This window comes from Ascaphus truei, chromosome 2 (assembly GCF_040206685.1).
Source record: "Ascaphus truei isolate aAscTru1 chromosome 2, aAscTru1.hap1, whole genome shotgun sequence".
Taxonomy (NCBI): domain Eukaryota; kingdom Metazoa; phylum Chordata; class Amphibia; order Anura; family Ascaphidae; genus Ascaphus; species Ascaphus truei.
The window spans coordinates 61,771,111-61,794,602 of NC_134484.1; the positions used below are offsets into that span (position 1 = coordinate 61,771,111).

The 23,492-nt window shown below is 42.8% G+C and overlaps 1 protein-coding gene across 1 annotated transcript; it reads left to right on the forward strand.

Moving 5' to 3' along the window:
• The first annotated feature begins 33 nt into the window (after positions 1-33).
• SLC25A32 (solute carrier family 25 member 32) lies at positions 34-14,625 on the forward strand. The gene is made up of 7 exons (XM_075582558.1): positions 34-387; positions 3,466-3,616; positions 8,168-8,253; positions 10,510-10,670; positions 10,776-10,889; positions 13,186-13,331; positions 14,052-14,625. The coding sequence occupies exons 1-7, from the start codon at positions 225-227 to the stop codon at positions 14,185-14,187; spliced, it is 957 nt and encodes a 318-aa protein (XP_075438673.1). The 5' UTR covers positions 34-224; the 3' UTR covers positions 14,188-14,625.
• The last annotated feature ends 8,867 nt before the right edge of the window (positions 14,626-23,492 follow it).

Genomic DNA, 23,492 nt, shown 5'->3' on the forward strand with positions numbered 1-23,492 from the left:
CCGCCATCTTGTCTGAGGGCAGACCGCCGTTTTGCCCACAACCTACGGTCCAGTGTTGAAGGAGGCGGAACTGTGACGATCCCAATTCGTAGTGAAAGCGAGGCCGTGGCTGACAGCAAAGGGCGGGGTTACAAGCGGAGGTCACACACACACACACCTCTTCCTGATGAAACCCGGGTCTCCTGGGCGGCAGAGCTGCAGGTGACCGGCCTCCTCTCCGCCACATGGCGGCCCCCCCGGGCCCCGCACTCCCCTCCTCCCCAGCCGGTATGGTGAGGCAGGTTTTCAGGCACGTCCATTATGAGAACCTGGTGGCTGGGCTGAGCGGGGGAGTCCTATCCACACTAGTGCTGCACCCGCTTGACCTGGTCAAGATCCGCTTCGCAGGTACTGGAGAGGAGCTGTGTGATCATATATGGGGAGGGGAGGGGGGGTGCGATCATACATAGGGCTGGGGATGATATGAGCAGGGGGTGTGTATGTGATCATACATTGGGCTGGGGATGATATGAGCAGGGTGTGTGTATGTGATCATACATTGGGCTGGGGATGATATGAGCAGGGGGTGTGTATGTGATCATACATTGGGCTGGGGATGATATGAGCAGGGTGTGTGTATGTGATCATACATTGGGCTGGGGATGATATGAGCAGGGTGTGTGTATGTGATCATACATTGGGCTGGGGATGATATGAGCAGGGTGTGTGTATGTGATCATACATTGGGCTGGGGATGATATGAGCAGGGTGTGTGTATGTGATCATACATTGGGCTGGGGATGATATGAGCAGGGTGTGTGTATGTGATCACACATTGGGCTGGGGATGATATGAGCAGGGGGTGTGTATGTGATCACACATTGGGCTGGGGATGATATGAGCAGGGGGTGTGTATGTGATCACACATTGGGCTGGGGATGATATGAGCAGGGGGTGTGTATGTGATCACACATTGGGCTGGGGATGATATGAGCAGGGGGTGTGTATGTGATCACACATTGGGCTGGGGATGATATGAGCAGGGTGTGTGTATGTGATCACACATTGGGCTGGGGATGATATGAGCAGGGTGTGTGTATGTGATCACACATTGGGCTGGGGATGATATGAGCAGGGGGTGTGTATGGATCATACATTGGGCTGGGGATGATATGAGCAGGGTGTGTGTATGGATCATACATTGGGCTGGAGATGATATGAGCAGGGTGTGTGTATGTGATCATACATTGGGCTGGGGATGATATGAGCAGGGTGTGTGTATGTGATCATACATAGGGCTGGGGATGATATGAGCAGGGTGTGTGTATGTGATCATACATTGGGCTGGGGATGATATGAGCAGGGGTGTGTATGTGATCACACATTGGGCTGGGGATGATATGAGCAGGGTGTGTGTATGTGATCATACATTGGGCTGGGGATGATATGAGCAGGGGGTGTGTATGTGATCACACATTGGGCTGGGGATATGAGCAGGGGGTGTGTATGTGATCATACATTGGGCTGGGGATGATATGAGCAGGGGGTGTGTATGTGATCATTGGGCTGGGGATACTGTGAGATGATATGGGGAGGGGGGGTGTATGTGATCATACATTGGGCTGGGGATGATATGAGCAGGGGGTGTGTATGTGATCATACATTGGGCTGGGGATATGAGCAGGGTGTGTGTATGTGATCATTGGGCTGGGGATACTGTGAGATGATATGAGCAGGGGGTGTGTATGTGATCATACATAGAGCTGAGGATGATATGGGGAGGGGTGTGTATATGATGATACATAGGGCTGGGGATATTGTTTGTTGATATGGCGAGGGGGTGTATGATCACGCATAGGGCTGAGGGTACGGTGGGATGATATGGGGAGGCGGGTATATATCTTTCCCCTCCCTCCTCTAAAGGGTTACAGGTATGGTTGGCATGTACCAGGCTCCACTCTGTATTGCCATGGGATCATGAATCACGGAGAGTGTATAAGAGGAGAGAAAAGTGTGTGAGAAGGTAGATTGTAGAGGACATGAGGAGAGCGAGGGATGTTCACACAATACATTAGTACAGACCAGCCCACCCCCCCCCCCTGTACTTAAGGGGTGCGCAAACTTTTTTGTCAGCTCCCCCCACCCCATACTTTTTCTCTGACGTCACGACATCATGTGACCCCACCGCGTCATTTGACTCCGTAACCATAGTTAAGTTAGGATCTTCGAAGAAGAAGATTAAGGGAGTCCAATAAAAGCTTTGAAGTAGGAAAACGGCATGCCATGGAGGGTGTCAGTAACGAGGACTCCTGGGCGCCGGCGGATCGGCTCTAACCGGGAATCTGCATGAATCCACGGTTGAAGCCTCCGGCTCCTGCGAAGTGGCAGTTCCTGCAAAGACCAAAGGTATTGGGGTCACTTGTACAGGATCCGCTAGGATTCACAAATAGGCCTAGTGTTACTGGGATAATACACAGGTGTATCCCGAACAGAAAAGAATGGGGGGCGCCGGGTCTCAGAATAGTTGTGCAACTAAGATATATACTTCTGAGTGTTGAGTGGGCCTTCATTGAACCACATAAAGCATCGATAACAATAAAAAAAAACAGTACAACGTTGTTTAAAAGTGTGGTGTGCGGTCCCTGTGCATGGCGACCTCCTATAAGAGACTGTTGAATGACAAACGTTCCTTGCGCCCATTATTCCACAACCTTGCTACCTCATTTCCTAGCCACCTGAATCTAGGTAACCCACTGCGAAGTAGCCATACATAGCACACCGGTGTAAGCTCCCTAGAAGCCGGGCAGTGAGGATTACATATAGAAGTGTGGATACTGTGGGATAATATGCGGAGAGGGAGCTGTATGATCACCGGTTGGGGATACAGTGGGAAGAAGAAAGGGTGCTGTATTAGGACATGTTATGGTGGGGAAATAAGAATCGTATGGGAAATAGGGATCTAAACCTTCAGGAATAAAACTCTGAGATTTTGGGAGGATTCCTATTCAAATTATATATATATTTTTAAACTTGCATTTTGTTTTTGTTTTTTTACAAGTTATATTTAGAGGGGGAGGGGTACAAAAGAAAAAAGGGATGGGATGGGTACATTTCCATCTGATCTCCATTAGTAGTACAAACATTTATACTTATTATTCATACAATTGCATTTCAACTTCCAAATTATAGTTTAATGGAAAAGTAGAACCGGAAAGAGGGCTTAGAGATCCATTGGTAAACTGTAGGCTGCTTCAAATACCTCCTGCAGCATTACTTTCAGCCTCTGTGGTTGGCCCAACAGTACATCAACGCTGCCTCTCTAACCCACCTCCTCACCTGTCACCTCTCTGCGCTCGCCTCTCCTCTTGCATGTTTTTAGGGGGTTGGGATTTAGCATTAAAGTTTGTGTGTTGTAAAGACCTTGTCATGGGGTTGAAGAGTTTGATACTTGATGTTTATACGTCTTTTCCCTTTTTGTCTTCACAGTGAGTGACGGCCTGGACTTAAGACCCAAATACAATGGCATTTTGCACTGTTTGGTCACTGTGTGGCAGCGTGAAGGACTGCGTGGCCTGTACCAGGGAGTTACCCCAAATATGTGGGGGGCTGGTGCCTCCTGGGGACTTTACTTCTTCTTGTAAGTGCAAGTGGAGAAAGTGGAGAAAGTTGTGTCAGGATGACGTCATAGCGACGTCTTATGTACTGCAAACTCACAGGAGTTTGTCTCCGGTCAGCTAGAATAGGAACGTGGCAGTTAAACTCTGATGTGGGCCACAGCTGTGGATCCCACTAGCAAGTGATAGGGACGATCAGGCTTTCCTACCCTGCCGGTCAGCGTCCGTCACGAGTGCATGCAGAGTTGCGATTACCTTACAGGCAGTGTCTGCCGGTATACTAATACCGTGTGTGTATGTGAGTGGATTGGGGTATGCAAATGCCCTGCTGAATCATTAATCGGCCATTAGGGTATTATACTCACTATCACCAGCTTCACGGCGACTTTTGTCCCAAGTTTATGTTTACTACTACAGGGGTTCCTTCCTGTCTGGGATTGCATTTAGTTTTTTTTGTGCAGGCACCAATGCCATGTGTAACAAACAAGCATTGTAATACAGTGTCATATTAACTAGTGCTCCCAGTTATTACTATATCTCACCACCTGTTAGGATTAACAGTTTTATGTACCCATATCCTTCAGGATTTTACAAAGTGTCAACTTTAAAGAGCAACTATGTTCAAAGTGTTGTGAGATACATATTTGTATGTAACTGCATACCTATTCTAGCATGAATGACTATTTAAAGATATATACTTATGCCATCTGACTATTTAGAGAGATTCAACATTAGGATCTCCTCAGTACATCACTTAGGTTTTAAATAACATTTATTTTTATGTTTGCTTAAATATATATTAATAAAAAAATTATTATTTTCATTCAGTAGAGTTGAGTGCATCACTTAGGGTTCTTGTCATTTCCCCCCCCTACACGTATGTTTCAACCCTGATAGCACCTCTCTAGTATGTAAATAATAGTTTGAGCTGAGCAGGATTTCCCCTTTCCCTTTCCCCACACTCCCCTTCCTCCCTATCTACTAAGTCACCTTCAATGCCTGTGTCTCAGGTGCCAAACATAGATTGTAAGATAGGCCTGCAAAATTATATGTAGGGTGCTATATTAGAAAAAAAATTATTTCTATATTTCACTAAGTGAACAATAAAATGGAATGGGACTTTTTTTTTTTTTTTTTTATAACCCATCTAGGCAACCTTGACCAGCTTGTTTTGTACCCCAAAACAAAAAAGGAGGGTTCAAAAGACAAAGCAATACCTTTTTTTGGGGGGGAGGGAACGAGTAGGAGCCAGTAGCCAAAACTATGTCATTGAATGAGGGCACAAGACTTACTGCAGATCCTTATGGGTCTTTGAATTATGCGGTGTGGGATGTTTGCTCGTGGTCCTTTCGCCATCAGCATTTCGCCACCTCAAGGATATTTCGCCGCTTCTCCGCCATGGTAAGGTAAGCCCTTGGCCAACAAACCTTACCCCCTGTCCCCTCTCCCTAAAGAACCTTTAACCCTAATTCTAAATGCCTACTTTTGGCCGAATGGCAGCAGCAAAAGTATCCGGCACAACAGCTGCGTCCACTCATCCCATTCTGGAATGGTGTGTGTGTGTGTGTGTGTGTGTGTGTGTGTGTGTGTGTGTGTGTGTGTGTGTGTGTGTGTGTGTGTGTGTGTGTGTGTGTGTGTGTGTGTGTGTGTGTGTGTGTGTGTGTGTGTGTGTGTGTGTGTGTGATAAAAAAAAAAAAAAAAAATTATTTTTATTTAACTTTGACACATACATACATACATACATACATACATTACAGTGCCGGTAGCAGCGCGAAATCATTAATTTCATCATCTTCTCCCTCGTCGGTCCGCTCCAAGCTCCCTGCCATGCGTGCGTGCGGCCCTATTATAGAATGGCTGGCTATCCTCCGTCAACTAAAACTGTCGCGCACGGCATAACGCGCTCCCGCCCGCCTTACTGATAAAGCAGGACTCTAACTACAATGTTCTAATCCTTTTAAGAAATAAAACATTGTTGGCAATGCAATGAATAGGGCAACTCATTGCTGGCAGAACGTTCAGAATATGCAGGAGATGGGTGCTCCAAAGATGGTGAAACTTTCACGCAATAATATCCAATGCGGACTCCTAAAACAGACTGTACTGTGGAGTTGGTATGGACTAAAATATGATCTGTGAGTGATCAGTCCTAATACAAAATCGCTTCTCCTGAAGGGAACAATCAACAATGCTAGATATCACCTTGATGTAACCTCATTGGAGGAAAAATAACAAGTACTGGTAATCATCCATATCTGATCATAACTTAACAAATAACTTGGAAAAATCTTACCCTCTCCTTCAGCCTTAGCAAGTCCAGGGTGGCGTGCCAGCCGTAGGTGCAGTAATCCAAAGGTAGAGGAGAAAAGAGCGCACTGCCAGGGAGTCAGATGGTATACTCCTTGATAAAGGACATTCGGGTCTGAAATGCGTAGGAGGATTTTTTTTCACCTCCCAAGGGTGATGGTTTTTTGCTCTTGTGCTGAAGAAATAGAACCTTCTTTTTATACCACCTGACTCCCTGGCAGTGTGCTCTTTTCTCTTTTATTTTATTTTTTCTCTACCTTTGGATTACTCATTGCTGGCCGCCTGTTAACTTCTGTAAGATGTCATTGTACGTAGTTTTGGGGTATTTGACAATCTTAAGAGTCTTCCCAAAAATGTTCCTGTACTTAACTTTCTTTTCTTCTTCTCTTAGAAAAAATTTAAAAAAATCAGAGGACCCCAGAGTAATTATTGGATCTGAGTGAGAAACCGTAATTAAAGCAGCAATATGGGTTAACTTTATTTAAACATAATATTATTACATTTTTATTGCAGGTTTGAAGCAATGGGTCTCTGGAGCTGAACCCCGTTAATTTCTGCTCCGGAGACCCCTGCTTCCAGAGATACTTGCCTCTGTACTGGTAGCCCTGCAAACAGAGGAACTGTGATCCTTCATCTAATGGCGGCGTTTAAATATCACACGGGCGTATTGTATGTCTTTATATAGCGCCAAAAGTGTACTCGGCGCTTCACAAAGAATACAGTACAGGGAATTATAATAATACAATAAGTGCAGCAAAATCAGACAATAGGAAAGGAAATCCCTGCCCCGAAGAGCTTACAATCTAAGTGGTATGATGGGACACTTACAGAGACAGAAGGTGAGGGAGTAAGTGCTGTAGATGGCAGTGCTTGGTCACAATGGGTGGTAGGAGCGACTGTGGGTGTGGGACAATAGCCATGAGGGCAGGCTATTGGGATGCTTGATTTGTGGCGTAAAATTTAAAGAAAGTCGGTGTTAAATGAAAAGGTGAACACCATTTACAGGAGAAGAGGTGGCAGGGAGGCATGCGTGAGATCAGGTGTGTATGTCTGGCTAGGAATAGGAAACCGTGACGTTATTCGGTGCGGCTCCCTATTGGCCCGCCTAACCTGGACCTTTAAACTCTGCAGAGATACCGGCACTCTCTACGGAGGCAAGTATCTCTGGAAGCAGGGGGTCCCCGGAGCTGAAATGAAAGGGTTCAGCTCCAGAGACTCCCTGCTTCAAACCTGCAATACATTTAAAAAATATATTCATTTAAGTTGACTGTATTGCTGCTTTAAGGACAAGTTGTGCTTTTTTATTTATTTTTTATTTTAAGGATCTGGATGGACTTTTTTTTGTCCTAAACAGGCTATGCCCTAGAACTTTGACGTGGTAAAGATTCAATGTAACTATTTTAAAATATATCCACATAAAATGTTATGATAAAATCATGCAAATGCTCAGTCTGAAAGGAAAACCTAATATTTACATTACATTCCTGTCAAACACCTGTCAAATTGTCCTTTTCACAGGCAGATTCATGCATTGCTTCACAGGAAGTACCATTTGGATAGCCGAGCGATGCAGAACATTGAACATAGCAGCACAAAGTTCAACCCATGTAATCCATTACTTGGTGTCATTTAACTTGGTTATTTTAATGACATTTTAGTCCTTTCCTGCAATAATAAACACGCACTTTGTTATTATTTTTGTCATTTGGTGAGTAGCCAGTGTTTTAAAGCAGGGGTCTCCAAACTCAGTCCTCAAGCGGTGCCACCAGACCGGCTTTTATGGATATCCCTGTTTCAGCACAGGTGGCTCCGTCAAAGCCACCTGTGCTGAAACGGGGATATCCATAAAAGCCGGCTTGGTAACGGCCCTTGAGGACTGAGTTTGGAGACCCCTGCTTTAAAGGGTGCCTTAAGGTCATGATTCCTAGAAGTACCACGGATACAGGTCAGACACTAGTTTATAGGACTCTTATAAATGAATCGCCATTTACTTTAAATTATGGATGTAGTGAAACATCTAAATCAAAGGGGATATTCAGTACTGTGATCGGGGCGCTAGTGCACGGACATTCATTGGCAGATTAATGAATAGCCCCCAAAATGTTTGTTTGCCGTCTCCGATGACAAATGTATATGAAATAGTGTCAAACTGTTGTGGTGAAATAAGAGTTTATTGAAGTATAGCTGTATGGATCCTTGCAACGCTTTCAATACAAGGCACTGATTTTTATATCCGGATTTACACGTTTCTTTTTATTTTATCCCAGCTATAGTGCCATCAAAGCCTACAAGAAGGAAGGGAGAACGGAAAACCTCAGTGCAACAGAACACCTGTTCTCTGCTGCTGGAGCTGGTGTGTAAACCTATTCCTAATGGTGGGACAAGGATAGTAGGAGTATGGAACGGATGGAATGATGCAGCAAGGTTTCTAATAGGCATTCAGCAGTGATGGGGATAAACATGTTTAAAATCTCATGATAGATTTGGGCCCCAAGACTCACGGATTGTAAAAGTCCCTTCAAACTGGGCATTCAAGTACATGAAAACTAGTGTTTTTATAAGCATGCTCCTGAAGCCACTTTAATGTTTTATCTTCTAATTCAGAGGTGCGCAAACTGCAGGGCGCGTCCCCCAAGGTGGACGGGAGATTTTTCTGCGTGGGCGGTTGCAGAGGCCCCGCGCTCTTCCCCCAGGCATTTTATTTAAATACCGGGGGATCGCATGAGGCCCCTGCAACACTCCACCTACCGGGATTCAGCCGACTGTGTGACGCGTCGCCATGGCAACACAGCATCAAATGACGCCGTGGGACCGTGTGACGTCAAATGATGCAGCGGGTCACATGACCCTCGCAACGTCATTTGACGTGGATACAAGGTAGGGGGGGGGGGTGGCGTGAGAGCCGGGGACGGGAAGACGGAGGGGCGCAGCTTCAAAAGTTTGCGCTCCCCTGTTCTAATTTATTTAAATATGGGCTGATTTCTTTCTTTTCCCCTGTAAACTAACTAACCATTTTTGGGGAAATTATAAAATGTTCTGACTTCTGTTCTATTTCTTCTTAAACCTTTAATGTAAGATCATTTCGATTTGTAAGTGAGATGAAGCGTGACAAACTGTTTTGCAAAGCCCCTATGGAAATGTGCGTCGTGGTTGAGTAAATTGACTTGACGAAGTGGTAAAGTTGGCTTTGAGCCCACGAGGCCCACACGTTAATTGAGCATATGTATATATTATAAAATCTACCTCTTCATTCAATAATTTGTCCGTACACAAAGCTGAATTCTTGTTCCCTCCCATGTCCTGCTCTGACACCTGGGAAAACCTTCACAATTCAAAGTGTGTCTTTATCATATTTGTAGCAAGGATAAAAAGCTCACTGATGCAAAAAGGCCATGGCATGTTTTACACGGTCTAGGACAACTTGCTGCAGCCAACTCGCCGCAAACTGTCTCATCACGAAGGTAAGAACCCCTAACCCTACCCCAAAAATCCCCTAATGTTAAGTCCTTACCCAAACCTGTTAAACCCTTACGCTAAACTCCTAACCTTAACCTCTGCTTACACAAATCTTCACCTTCACACCTTTCTCTAAAATCCCTAACCTTAAGCCCTTAGTCTAACCCCCTAACCTTACCCTAAAGTTGATCCCTTAATAATTTACCTTAGTGGTGAGACAGCCGGCGGTGAGCTGCCCTCGGTGACTGGTGGGGGCAAGACGGCTGGTGGCGAGTTGGCTGCAACAAGTTATCCCATTACGAGTTTCACATGCGTTTGTGATGACTTGCATGTTTGTTCACATCTTGTAGGAGAGACTGGGATCAGGAGCTCCATCTTGTTGTGCTGCTTCAGCATTGCATATCTGCCTTGTGGCAACTCTTTGGTCTCCAATGGCTTACTTTGCATAGGAGAGATGGGTCACATGACACCATCACTAAAGCTGGAAAACCGAGTTCTGTAAAATAGGAACAGACAGGCTTGGACAAGAACAATTGTCTGTCTTACCTCAAAAGCTGCTGGTTGAGGGGTCAAGTTAAGACTTTTCTTGTTTAGCATGTTACTAATCTTTCATGTTTAGAAATGCTAAATATACTATTGTCAGTGAAAATAGTAATGCAGGTTATTTTACTTCTGTTATCCGATAATTAAGAGGTTTTTTTTTAAATTTTATGCTATTTTGTCTTTAATTTGTTCATTTTTTGGGGGCTAATTAGGAAGATTAGTCTAGTCTAAAACCCCTTTGCATCTTTATCTTTTTAAGGCTGCGTTTATAGCGACGGTGATGCGACGTCGCGCCAAAACAAATGCATTGGATCCGTCGCATGCGCTTATAGTAAGCGCGACAGAGCTGCACAAAAAATTGAAGCCATTGAAATTTGATTTTGGGAGAGACAGTTGCCATATGTGACTGTCTCTACACCAATCACAGAGCGCCTACTGCACTCTGCCCGCCCCGTCGTGACGTCACTGGCCTCATCACCGGCGACGTCGCTCCAAACCCAAGTGCAACTTTCGGCGACGGGTGACGTCATCGGTCGCAACGGCACTATAAACGCAGCCTTAGGCACACATATAATGTATTAACGTTTTACTGTTTGCCTTCGGTTTCCAGGTGCCTTAACTCTGTGTTTAACAAACCCAATTTGGGTTACAAAGACCCGTTTGGTTCTTCAATATGATGCTGGTGCTGACCCATCAAAGCGTCAATACAGAGGAATGTTCGATGCTCTTGCAAAAATTTATAGGAATGAGGGCATACCTGGGCTGTACAAGGTAAAGTGGTTTTATGGTTCTGTCTTGCTGGGCGTATACGATGGGATTGGACTTGCGCTATTATTATTCCAGCACTCAAAGTCGCTGTCTTGTATGTTTTTAAAGGGATTTGTACCAGGACTGCTGGGAACTTCCCATGGGGCCCTTCAGTTCATGGCATATGAGGAACTAAAGATGGACTACAACAAGCATCTCAACCGTCCAAGCGACACAAAACTGGTAAGAAATGCATATGTCAGACTTTAGTGTGTTCTGTGATTAAATAATGACATTTGGGGAAAATGGCTCATCCGGTCTTAATCCAGGCCCCCCTTTTATAATGCACTTTGTTATTGCCCTTGTATGTAGTGCTTTCTCTTACTGTCTATGCAGTGAGTCTCAGAAAATAAATCTGTTCCTCTCCTTTTTCAGCAAAGTGAAGTCGTGGTTTATTTGTATTTTTTTTTAATTAAACCATGTTCCTATATATAATGTAGGAACAAGTTGGTTAAATTGGAAAATGCTAATTACAGTAGTTCTCTTGCCTGCTATTCTCTGCTGTCTGTGGGCACGCTCCGTAAATACTATGGGACAGATTCATCAAGCTCTGATGAGACGGTATCCTAGCGATCTGATGTTTAATTGCTATTGTCTTGAGATGACATTAACACCGAATATGATGCGATACTCTGTATCAGTGATTGGTGAATTCCTAGGTTATGTAAATCAATGCGGCGATAGGTGTGTTTAGAAGCAGGACTCTGTGTCACTACAGGATTTTAAAGGGGCATTTCCTCCTAGGACCAAAGTGAACTAGTTCCAGTGGCCTGTTTAAGGGGTCTTATCTGGGTTTTAAGGGGTCTTTTTTTTTTTTTTTTTAATCCCAAAATCTGACACCTACTGTATGTATAAGTATTTTAAATGTATTAGTTAAACTTGAGGTTGTTTGTGTCGTATGGCTTCTCCTTTTTGTGTGAGCTCACCGTGTGTTCAGCAAATACTTGAGCAGAACATAACACTTACACACTCATATCTGGTGGATTTTCTTTTTGTATAAATAAAATGGTTTGTAGAATGGTGCACAGAGATGCAGACTTTAATGCATCTTATTGAAAATAAGTGGTATTTTTATGAGCACATTCACATGTCGAGACAGGTCCACAAACCTGCCTTTGCCCATTATCCCTTAGCACACAGTGCTTTCACTGCAGCCAGGGATTCTGGGTAATGACATGAGCACTCACTGTCACTTTTTGCTCCTTATCTAATTGAACATAGATCTCTATAAGCTGCAACCTGCCGTATTGCACAGTTTTCACACAGCCTAGGTTAAAGAAGTGCAGAGCCAGTAAACATACTAAGACAGCTGTTTGGGTATAATATGCTTGTCATGTAATGCCTAGTGCAAATCTGGGCATAATTGGAGCAAAGTACTTTGATATATCGGCACAGAATTAAAATGCTCCAAAGTTGCCTTGATGCAAATACTCCATGATTTGACCATGTGCATAAAATGTAACACCAAACATGGACAGTTCTTCTTCTTCTTCCCTCCTTCCCTCCTCATATTTGTAACAATAATGTGTGTGTGTGTTTATAATAAATACGTTGGAATAAATTTATTAACATTGTACATACACGCGCACGCACACACACATTGTAGCGGCGCAAAATCTTTATTTTCCTCATCTTACCCGCCCCTCCCCCCCGTCGGCCGGTTCCACGCTCACTGCACCATTATAGAAAGGCTGACTAACCTCAGCCAACTATAATTGCCGCGTGTGTGCACGGCGCAGCAAGCGCGCCCTCTATGGAACAGCCCATACGCCTCCCCCAGCCTTTAATTTAAACGCCATGGGGAAGAGTGCAGGGCCTCTGTAACCACCCGCACCCCCCCCCACCGAAAAATTCTCGCGTCCACCAGTTTGCGCACCGCTTATCTAGTCCATACTAGAGGCGAACGCAATTTTACCTCCACCCGCTGTATTTTAATGTACTGTTAACACAAATTAGCAAGTGATTTAATATTATACTGCATTTGGCAATTTTAGGCAGTAGTTACTGGCTAAAGTGTGTGTGTGTGTGTGTGTGTGTGTGTGTGTGTGTGTGTGTGTGTGTGTGTGTGTGTGTGTGTGTGTGTGTGTGTGTGTGTGTGTGTTCTAAGAAATAATATGCATTTAGAGTATGTTCCTGCTGACATGGAATTTTCCATGATGGGGTTGACAGGCTTGAATCATTTGTATTTTTTATTAAAAGATGCAACTAAATGGCTCCTTTGTTAGATTTAGGTTCAAAATGTGGAATTACATGGCAGAATATGCTATTGATGTAATAGTAAAAATGTTGCGTTATCCGTAATGACTTGGCTGCACATTTTGCCTCTTGTTTTTCTATTCCTTTACCCATTTGCAATAGCCACACTGAAAGATAGAACGCCTCAAATGATATTTGTTGTTTTCTGGGGTAAAGACAGAACCGCAATCCTAGTGTGCCATTAAACGACATGAACCGGTAACTTGTGGCGTTATATTTCCAGAATACTTTGGAATATATTGCAATGGCTGCACTCTCTAAAATATTTGCTGTCGTTGCAACTTACCCATATCAAGTAGTGCGTGCTCGTCTGCAGGATCAGCACAACAGGTATTCGGGAGTCATAGATGTCATCAGCAGGACTTGGAGGTAAGCACCAAACATCTACCATAATGAAGCTTTAATCCAGTGGTTCCCAACACTTGAATCTTCCCTCTTTTCTCTCCCTTGTCCCCTTCCCCCACCTCCCAGAAAGCATTTTTGTCCTTGTCCCCCCTGTTTTTGTATTCGTCACACAAAGAAACAAGTCCTGGTGTTAGGGATAAATAAAATAACGTTTTTAAAATAATGATTTCACATGAAATATATAAATGGACCATTGATACAGGAAAAGTACAAATTTTCTGGGCCCCGTCTGTCTTTTTCACCTAGTGTCTTGGTCTCCCTAAGCCACCATCTTGAGTCTTCTTGGCCCCCCCATGTTGGATAACGCTGCTGTAACCCGTTCATTGAAGGTCTCTTCTGTGCTGAAGAGGTTCATTCAACTCATGTCCTGTTTTGAAAAAGTCTTGAAGGGCTATTATTAATAATTAATATTATTACATAGAATGAAACCAATTAAGGCTGCAGAACAATAACAATTCAGTTGTCTCAGTAAATTGCATCAACGGATGTTTTTTGCTTGCTATACCGTATCTGGGGTTTAGGTAAGGGGTTAATAAAATAGTTTGCCCATTTTAAATGCAATAGTTTGGTGTGTAAGCATTTCACCATGAAGCCCGGTTTGGCTTGGCGACATTGATTTTTTTTTTTTTTTTTTTATTATCTTTATTGGTGGCTTATTTGTCTGTTTTCCTTCTGTTTCTTTAGGAAAGAAGGCGTTCATGGCTTTTACAAAGGAATCATTCCCAACGTGCTGCGCGTGACGCCTGCGTGCTGCATCACCTTTGTGGTGTATGAGAATGTATCACGCTTCCTATTTAACTTTAGGAAGGAAAAAGAGTGAAACAAAAGTTGCAACATTTGAAATGTTTTTTGTTTCCAACGCTGGAAATTGGCGTTACCTGGAGCTAAGAAGACGTTGAGTCCAAGTTGTCCAGAATACAATGTGATGGGGATACCCCAGGACTGTAACTTGCGCTAACAACTCTGAAGGCGAGCAGAGAACATACGTGACTTAAACCTCTTCTGTTTTGGGCTTCATTTTAATACTTGTCTTTCCCAAGACGGGAAACCGGTTTCTCTTATTTATTTCTGGGTTTTAAAGTGATTGTAAAATTGCTTTTGAAAGCTACGGAAATGTAGATTTTCTTGTAAAATTGCATCAGAACATATGGGTCCCAGTATGGAATATTTTTATACAAAATAATTTTTGTTTTAATTATATTGCCGTTTACAAGCAGCAATTGAATGTGTCAAATTAAAAGTCTTGATTGTGCGGAAATCTTTGTATTTATTTAATAATTTTTTATTTATTTTTTATATCGTATGACCCCTTCCGAGTTACGTGACCTCCGGCACAGCGTGGTCACATAACCGTACCAGCCCTTAACACAGAAATGCAGTCATCCGCTGCTGGTTCCCTTCACTTCAGATTGCGTCCTGTGCGCTCCATGGGAACAAAGGACGTAATAGAAGCTGGAACAAAAAATGAGTCTTCGGGTATGACGTAACCACGACATCATGGGGTACGTGGAGTGACAGACATTGACGACGTGACTCGTTTTTCTGTTGCTGTATCTGGGCTTTCTTTCCTTTGCACTGTGAGCAGATATATCACTTTCCTGGAAGCAGTAAGATCCCACGAGCAGTGGAATACGGCAAACTGAAGGGAGGCGGTGAGGGAGATCGCGGTGCGGTGACCCACACATTCACTAATGAGTGATACATGCCCTTATTTTATTGCACAACTGTGAGTGCGCATTTTATACATAATGACATTATATACTCTCTTGATCTGTGCTATGTAGTTCTTCTATCTCTAAACACATTTCACCCACCACCATCTGTGCCATTGGATGGGAGTCCTGATCGGCACACATCCACGGGTCGCAGCCCTTCTTGCAAGTGCCTGTATTTCTTCTGTATCCTGTGAGTAGGCTGCACATAAGAGCCAAGAATACATATAGTGCCTTATCCCAAACAATTTAAGTGCAGATGTTTAGAGTGTCTGTCTTCTTTTCCCTTATATGCTCCCCCTGGACTGTTTGAGAAATACCCCTGAAAGCCGTTATAAACGCGTACAAGTTTTTCCAATTTTGAGATGAAACATTTGAATCTCGCCAATACCCCGAATAAAATCGCTCTAAATTCTTTCAGGCAACTCCCCTTTTATTTCATTTGATATACAAATCAGGAGCTTTCCATCCACCAGGGCTGTAACATTTTTGAGCTTGGTAGGGAAACCCTGACTCCTTTTTTTTTTTTTTTTTTTTTGAAGCGTCCTGCAATGAATTAAAGACGGCAGAGGATAGAATCTTTTTGGGTTATGTTGGTGCAGGCACAGTGTGGGAGCGAAAGCTGACAGGGCCAACGCTACTGTTGATTCTCATGGGCTACTATCCCTAGTAGTACCTAGGAGAAGGAGCGAACTACAAGAAATGCCAATCATTCTCTGATTAGTGGAACTCCATTAATACCTATTTTAGATGATAAATCCTGATACCTTCTCAAGTCAGGCTACGGGAAAAAAAACAGTTTTGCTTCTTAAGGCAGAGTCCCGGTGTCCGCGACGACGTGCGCGGTGCACACAATGTATGGCCCTCTGTGGGACCGGCCCCAGTAGCTGCCCGTGCCCCCCGCGAATTTAGTCTTTGCTAGTGGCGACGGAGTGCTGGCCACGTCACGGCGGCGGTTCAGCCAATGAGAGCGAACCAGTCATGTGACCTCATGGCCGCGCCCCCCTGTCGCATTCTTGTCTTTTCCCCTGGCAGCTTAAGCGCAGATCGGCTTTTACCCATGCACGTGCAGCAGCTGATACTGGGGCCGTAGCCTAAAGCTGCCGGTTTAAAAAAAAAAATCCATTCAATATGTGCATCAATACAATCTGCACACTGACACGTGATTAGCGAAGTTGCCGATCCGTTCTCGTGTGATCGATCGCTGAAGATTCGGCTCGGGGGTTCTTTATATCACCGTTAGGGCTGCAGAAGATTACCCAAGATGCAAAGTTCTGTGTGGAAGATCATGTGACCAGACAGGCACTAGATACAGTTGGTGCACTGCTAGAGAGAGGGCAGGGCTCGAGCCTGCCTCAGAAGAGGAAGGGGATGCGACTTTGTAAATGGTTGCTATAGAAACAAAAGTGCTTGTTACATTAGAATACATTAAAAAGTCTTTAAAAATTGTAGCATTTAAAAAAAAAAAAGTATTTTCTCATAGTACAGAACTGATTTATTTATTTAAAAAAAAAAAAATAAACATGTAGGATATTGCTTGCACTGCAGCTTTAAGGAACTTACAGTACCATGCAATGCAAATGAGTTGTTAGCCATTAAAGGTACTGATGTATTTAATGTACATACAGTACACCACTAAGGCTTTAAAAATGCATGTCCAACAAATACCTAGAAAGCACATATTACAATTGTAGTGGTAAATATTTGCCGTTGTTGGCGATGGAAAGGGGGAAAATCTCATGAAATGTAAACATTGTAATCCTATTAGGAAAAAATAATCTTGCTGTTTATTCTGCTTCCCACAACTGATTTGATAAGGTATGTAGATAGATAGCAAGGGGCTGTAGGGTGTGTGAAACCTTTTTGGCAAGACTTGACATATGGAACTTTTACTGGTGGTGCAGCTGTCCAGACCAGCTGAGCTTTGAACATTATAAGTCTGTCAACACTACACAAATAGTACCAAGCATATGGGCAGCTCCATGGCTGATACTATACACCCCATACATCGGCTGATACTATACACCTCATACAGCGACCGTGGCCCCCTGCAGACGCACTTACCAGAACGCCCTCCTACTGTCTCTGTACGTTCTCCCTACTTACCACTTAGGCTGCGGCCAGGCAGGGAGCTGGCGCTCGTGCGCTGCGCCTTGCTCGGCCGGGCGATTTGTGGCCAGCTAGTGCGCACTCGTCTGGGAGCGCAGCCACGACATCACAGAGCTGGCTCGCCGTCATTGGGCGAACTGCTCACATGACGCGCTTGCGAGCGGCAAAATCAAATTTGCATCTAAGCGTTGAGCATTTTTTTTTTTTTTTTTATAGCATGTTCTTGTATAGCGCTGCTAGTTTTACGTAGCGCTTTTACAGAGACATTTTGCAGGCACAGGTCCCCGCCCTGTGGAGCTTACAATCTATGTTTTGGTGCCTGAGGCACAGGGAGATAAAGTGACTTGCTTCAAACTCAGTGCCAGTCAGTGTCTTTACTCACTGAGCTACTCCTTCCCCTACATTGCCCCAATTTGTTTCAGAGCAGCCAGCGTGAGTGCGCCCGCTCAGCGCTGCCGAGGCCTTAGATTGTAAGCTCTTCAGGGCAGGGACTCCTTTTCCTGTTACTTTTTATGTCTGAAGCGCTAATTCCCATTATGTTTTCAATTATGTCACTTGTATTACTGCTATGTACATAGATGGCGCTATGTAAATAAAAACTTACATACACTGTGGGGGAGAATCAGCACTTTGCACTCTAACAGTAATTATTAGGAACTTGCCACCGGCCAATTTACATACAGAAAACGGGTGTATTAAATGACTGTTGGCATGGCCTCATGTTTTCTTGTTATGTCAAACGTGATGATAGTATCAAGCTGGTACCTAAAGTCAGCAGAAGCAGGGAAATGCTCTAAAGAAAATTAAAAATCAGTTATTTGAGTTGTTTTGCCTTGACAAAAGTCCTATATTATTTTTTGCTTGGTCACGGGTGTGTTTTATTTTAACAAAGAGTCTATTAAAGTTTTCTTTTTAGTCACTTCCATACTCCTTTAACACAATCCTCCCACTATTATCCTATAGTAGCTAACATCCACCTACTGTAGCTGCTGCTAATCAAGGCACACAGGTTTCGCTGTATATCGCTGTATTGACTCCTGAGGAAGCGATACACAGCAAAACCCGTTGAGTCCGGCTATCTGGTGAAGCAGCAACATCCAGAGTGGAGGCCTAGCGCTGGGAGAAGTGCCACTGACGTCATGCGCGTCATCGGGCTACCGGATCTTGGAACCCGGAAGCAGCAGAGGCCTGGAGTGGGTGAGAGCGCGACTCAACCGGCTCCCGGGAGTCACGCGGCGTCTGTTTACATCTTTAATTACCGTACCATGTGACTACCTTAATGTAAGGCAGCAGTGTAAGGGGGCCTATGTTGATAAATGTATACCTTTTTGAAATACCGTCTGCACTATCCCAGTCTCTTCTTTTTCTTGGGTACTGCTGAACCAAGTATCCATCCACCCACATTTGCCACAGTTTTGGATATGCTATCATTACACCGTGTGTGTGTGTGTGTGTGTGTGTGTGTGTGTGTGTATATATATATATATATATATATATATATATATATATAAAATGTTTTTTTGCAACACCTATCCTCCTTGGTTTGCAATACTGTACTATGTCCATTTCTCGCCTTCTCCTTTGGTGACACATCCCGCGCTCCCCTGCTGTTTTGGATACTGACTGGAGGGCATCGGAACGTGTCCTGCTTTAGGGTTTTCGAGCGGAGGAGTATACTGTACATATATATATATTTATTAATTATTTCACTGATATCACTTGATTTCACTGTTTTATAGTTTGTGTTATTGAGTCACTTATATCACGATTTTATGTAAGACACTTATTTTTGTTTTTCACATTCACTTCCATATCACATGAGTTTTATTGGATTACATTCACTTCACTAGTGTTGAGTGCCATACAATTATTCTTTCCACTAAAGCATGGCCTAGCTGGGGGTGTCAGAGGTTTTAGTAATACTGATTTTAAATGGATTTGTTTAACCGTCATAATTTACTAAAGTATAAGCATATAGTCTTGTTATACTGTATATAGCTGCCTTTTTATATACATAGCCTAGCTCAATCTTTGTCAACAGTGGTTCCGTGGTATACGAGGCTGCGGTGAGAGTCAAAAGGCTGCTGCGGGATTTCCCCGATCTTCCAGAGCTGGGAGAAAGCAGGGACGTTGCTATGGGGCGGGGCAGTTTCCTCCATCCTGATTGGCTGCGGCTGGGTAATGGAGCACATGGCAGTGGGGGTTAGGGGGGGGGAGAAAGGGGCCACGCAGAGGAGGAAATAACATGGATAGGCGAGAGCGTGAGTAGGGGGGAGGGGGGTGTACTATGGTAACGGTGCAGAGAGGAGGTTTGAGAACCACCCTAGCTAGTCATCTTACAGGTCTTTGGGTAGATGAAATATAACTGATCAATTATGATGTGGCTCTGCACATACCATGTAATAGTCATTTTGTGACAAACACTCTTGCATGCTAATTTATATATTGCTGAAAGTGACACAGAGCGAAAACTGATGGTGGTATTCAACATTTCTTATGGCATTTTAATGAATAGGCATCTCCAATTTCTAAACCTTAATATGTTTTATGCCCAACTAATCTGTATATAGTATGTGAGTGAGTGACATAGGAGCTTAAACCGGTAGGTTTCATAAACTCACCCAGCATGCATAGTCATTTTAAATGTCATTTCTATAGGTGCACTGTAGATGTGTGCCCTATATAGCATGTATGTAAAGCGAAAATGTACTTAAAGTGAAGCACTACCTTTTTCCCACTTATCGATGCATGTACTATAATGCAATCATCATTTCCGTGCATAACTGATGTAAATAACGCATGTGTTACAGGCTCTATAGTAGCTTCGGTACAGGTAGGGAGCCAGTATTGCTGTTCAGGACGTGCTGACAGGCGCATGCGCGAGCTGCCGTTTGCCTATTGGGCGATATGTCCTTACTCCCGAGTGTACTTAAAGTGAGTGTCCTTAAACCGGGGTATGCCTGTACAGTGAGGGATATACAGCAGGTTCTGTGGTCCTAAATGTTTAAAGGGTTCATCCAACATACCTGGTACATTTTTTCATTTTAATTTTTATACAACAAATCCGTGTAATTATCTTTTTTAGAAGCTATCCCCTTCTAATTGTTTTACTTGTTTATTGCTTGTGAAAAACGAATGGTTAGCATTTTTTTCGGGGGAATGTTGGGTTCAAGCATACAATACCAGCTATGTGTTTATCTGTTTCATGATATCTTCAATATTCATCTTTGTAAAAAAGGGAAAAAAATCTCAGTGCAAAGCTAACAATTTAATTGGGGCATTAAGAAATGCCAAATGGGTCTTTTTCACCCCCAAAAAAACATTTAAATAATAATATATTTAGTAATTGTAAAAAAAAAAATCCTCCAAAGCATTTGATTACTTTGAAAATTTAAAAATAAATAATAAAAATACCTATTGCCCATATTTTTAAAGGTGGCAATCAGCTACATGCATGTAACCTATTAAACATCTGTCCCTGTCATTAATCCCCTTTTATCCCCGACAGGGCTGCCTCTTTTTATTACCTACTGTATGGCATATTCTGAGGGACTTGGAAGAATTGCCACAAGAGGGCACACTTGAGAAGTATAGAATATATATATATATATATTATATATTATATATATTATATATATATATATATGTATATGTATATATATATATATATATATATATATATATATATATATATATATATATATATATATATATATGTATATGTATATGTAAATACAACTGTATGCTCATCTGCATGTCTTAGGCAGGTCAGTGGAAGTGCTGTGTGCTGGGTGATAATGGGGAAAGACAGGGTTGCAGACCTGCCTAAGACATGCAGATGGGCATACAGTTGTATTTACATTAGCATATTTGCTTTGCTGTGGAGGGTTTTTGTCACTTTTTTTTACTCACCATAACTTAACTCAGTATTATATATATATATCTATATATATATATAGATATATATATTTTTTTAATATGTAAATATATACAAAATGCACCTTAGCCCTAGTAACAGCCATTGTGTTCGAATCTTCAGTAACATTAACTAGTTTTGAATATATGGAATTCATTTCAATTTTTTTTATACTTTTATATAGGAATATCTTTTTTGTGGTATTAATTGTCTCCTCCTTTTGAGATTCAACAATGTATGAATTCAATAATAAGGAATTTGTTCAATTTATATTGAGTTTAGGGTCTTAAATGTGCAATGCAGGTATGATCAAAATTATATGGAGATCGAATAGGAGGGGAGGATTTCTATTTTAAAAACATATATATGTATATATTTATTATGTATTTTATCATGTAAAGGATAATTGTGTATAACTGCTTGTATTTGTTATTGGCTCTTTCTTTGTTGTTTGTGTGCATATATGTAGTTAATTGTGGTCTTTTTTAGTCTATTACATGCGAGATGATTTTCTGCCAATCAAAGTAAGATCTGAGTTAGTTGAAAGATACCTGCCCATATATAAGGGGCAGGTCTCAGACCTTATGGATAACCACCCTGACATTGTCCTTACATAGGACATGTGACGTCACACGCAGGACGTGGTCCAGGCCCTCCCCCCCCCTTCCCCTTCTGTGACCTACAGGTGCACTGCTTGAGCTCCGCAGCGGGCAGTGGTGTAGCCCCAGGCAGTGGTGTTATCTGTCATCTCTAAAACCGGCTCCATACCGATGGGGTGCTGCTACCATCTACAGATTAGGACAACCTACCATCCGGTGGGGTGAGGGGGATCGTGCCATCTTTTATTCCAGACTGCATATTGACGTACGTGTTGAACTTTTATATTTATCTATAAAGTTATTATCAGTTGTATTGAATTGGTTTTCCTTGCGCTTCTCTTTTTTGTTTTTATGCGTTTGCTATCTCTATGGACCAGGACTACTCTAAGGTGGTGGCAACAACAGAGAAGAAGGAAAATCCAGAGAGGACAGTGCTCACCACAGACACCAGTCAATTCGAATGTGAGAACACTGGTGGAAACTCACTATTCAAAGGCAATGGCATCACGCAGAAAGGAGATTGCCATCAACCCTGCTAGAACTAAGGGCAGTCTTCTAAGTGCAGGAAGCTTTCGAAGCACAATTAAAATTCAAGCCTAGCAGAATACAGATAGACAATGTGGTGATAGTCACGTACACAAACCGTCAAGGGGGTACAAGAAGTCTGGCACTCAAGAGAAGCCATGAAAATACTATCATGGGCAGAAACCAACTCTCTCACGAGATTAGCAGTGCACATCAGGGGGATAGAAAATATCTTGGAAGACTACCTCAGCCATCGGGAATTTTTGCAAGGAAGTGGTCTCTCCATCAAGAAGTTTTTTTTTCTCAAGTAGTTGCAAATGGGGCGACCAAAGATCGAAGAGAAATGCAAAAGTAAACAGATTCTGTTCCCTCTACCGGAAAGACTGTCCAGAACATCTAGACAAGACACTGAAGTGGGATTTTGAACAGGCCAATGATTCCGCAAGTCCTCAAAAAGATCAAGTAGGACCGTGCGATGGTGGCAGCAATCATGTTGGATCTATCAGCAGAACCATGCTTGATATTAACGAACAGGGATGATCTTCTGTCTCAAGGTCCAGTATGCCATCCCAACATAGAAAAACTGAGATTGACAGTCTGGAAGCTGAAAGCAGATAATAAAGCAGCAAGGATTATATTCACTAATGATTGTAACAAGGTATCTACCTAGTAAAAAGATGACCTCCAAAGTTTGGAAAAAGTTCACTAAATGGTGCAGAGCAAAAGGCAGCAATCTAGAAACAGCGCCCATTAACATGGTCCTAGAGTTTTTACAGGAAGGTTTCCAGAAAGGTCTAAAACCGAACACATTAAAGGTTCAGATCTCAGATATTGGAGCAATCAGGATGCAACCAATTGCACATAGGCCTCTGATAAAGAGATTTGTCAGAGCCATTCAGGACATTAGACCTAGAGTCAGAGATCCAATTCCAGCATGGGATTTGAATCTAGTACTAAATGTTCTATGCGATACACTGTTTGAACCCTTACAGGAAACAGACATGATTAACTTGTCTTTAAAGGTGACGTTCTTAATCACAGTGACAACTTCTAGATGAGTCAGTGAAATATAGGTCCTTTCAATAAAGGAGTCTTAGATTGCATTTCATGAAAACAAAATGGTGCTGAGGACAATACCTCAGTTTCGTCCCAAAGTGTCATCTTTCTTTCACACAAATCAGGAAAATCCTTTTACCTTCACTGTGTCCGCATCCAATAAATGAAAAGGAAAGGAACCTAAATTCACTGGAAGTGAGAAGAAGTC

Coding starts and splice junctions, on each gene's coding strand:
- SLC25A32 (XM_075582558.1), top strand. CDS start 225: ATGGCGGCCCCCCCGGGCCCCGCACTCCCCTCCTCCCCAGCCGGTATG. Junction 8,254..10,509: donor GTTCTCTGCTGCTGGAGCTG/GTGTGTAAACCT, acceptor TTCGGTTTCCAG/GTGCCTTAACTCTGTGTTTA. Junction 10,671..10,775: donor GCATACCTGGGCTGTACAAG/GTAAAGTGGTTT, acceptor ATGTTTTTAAAG/GGATTTGTACCAGGACTGCT.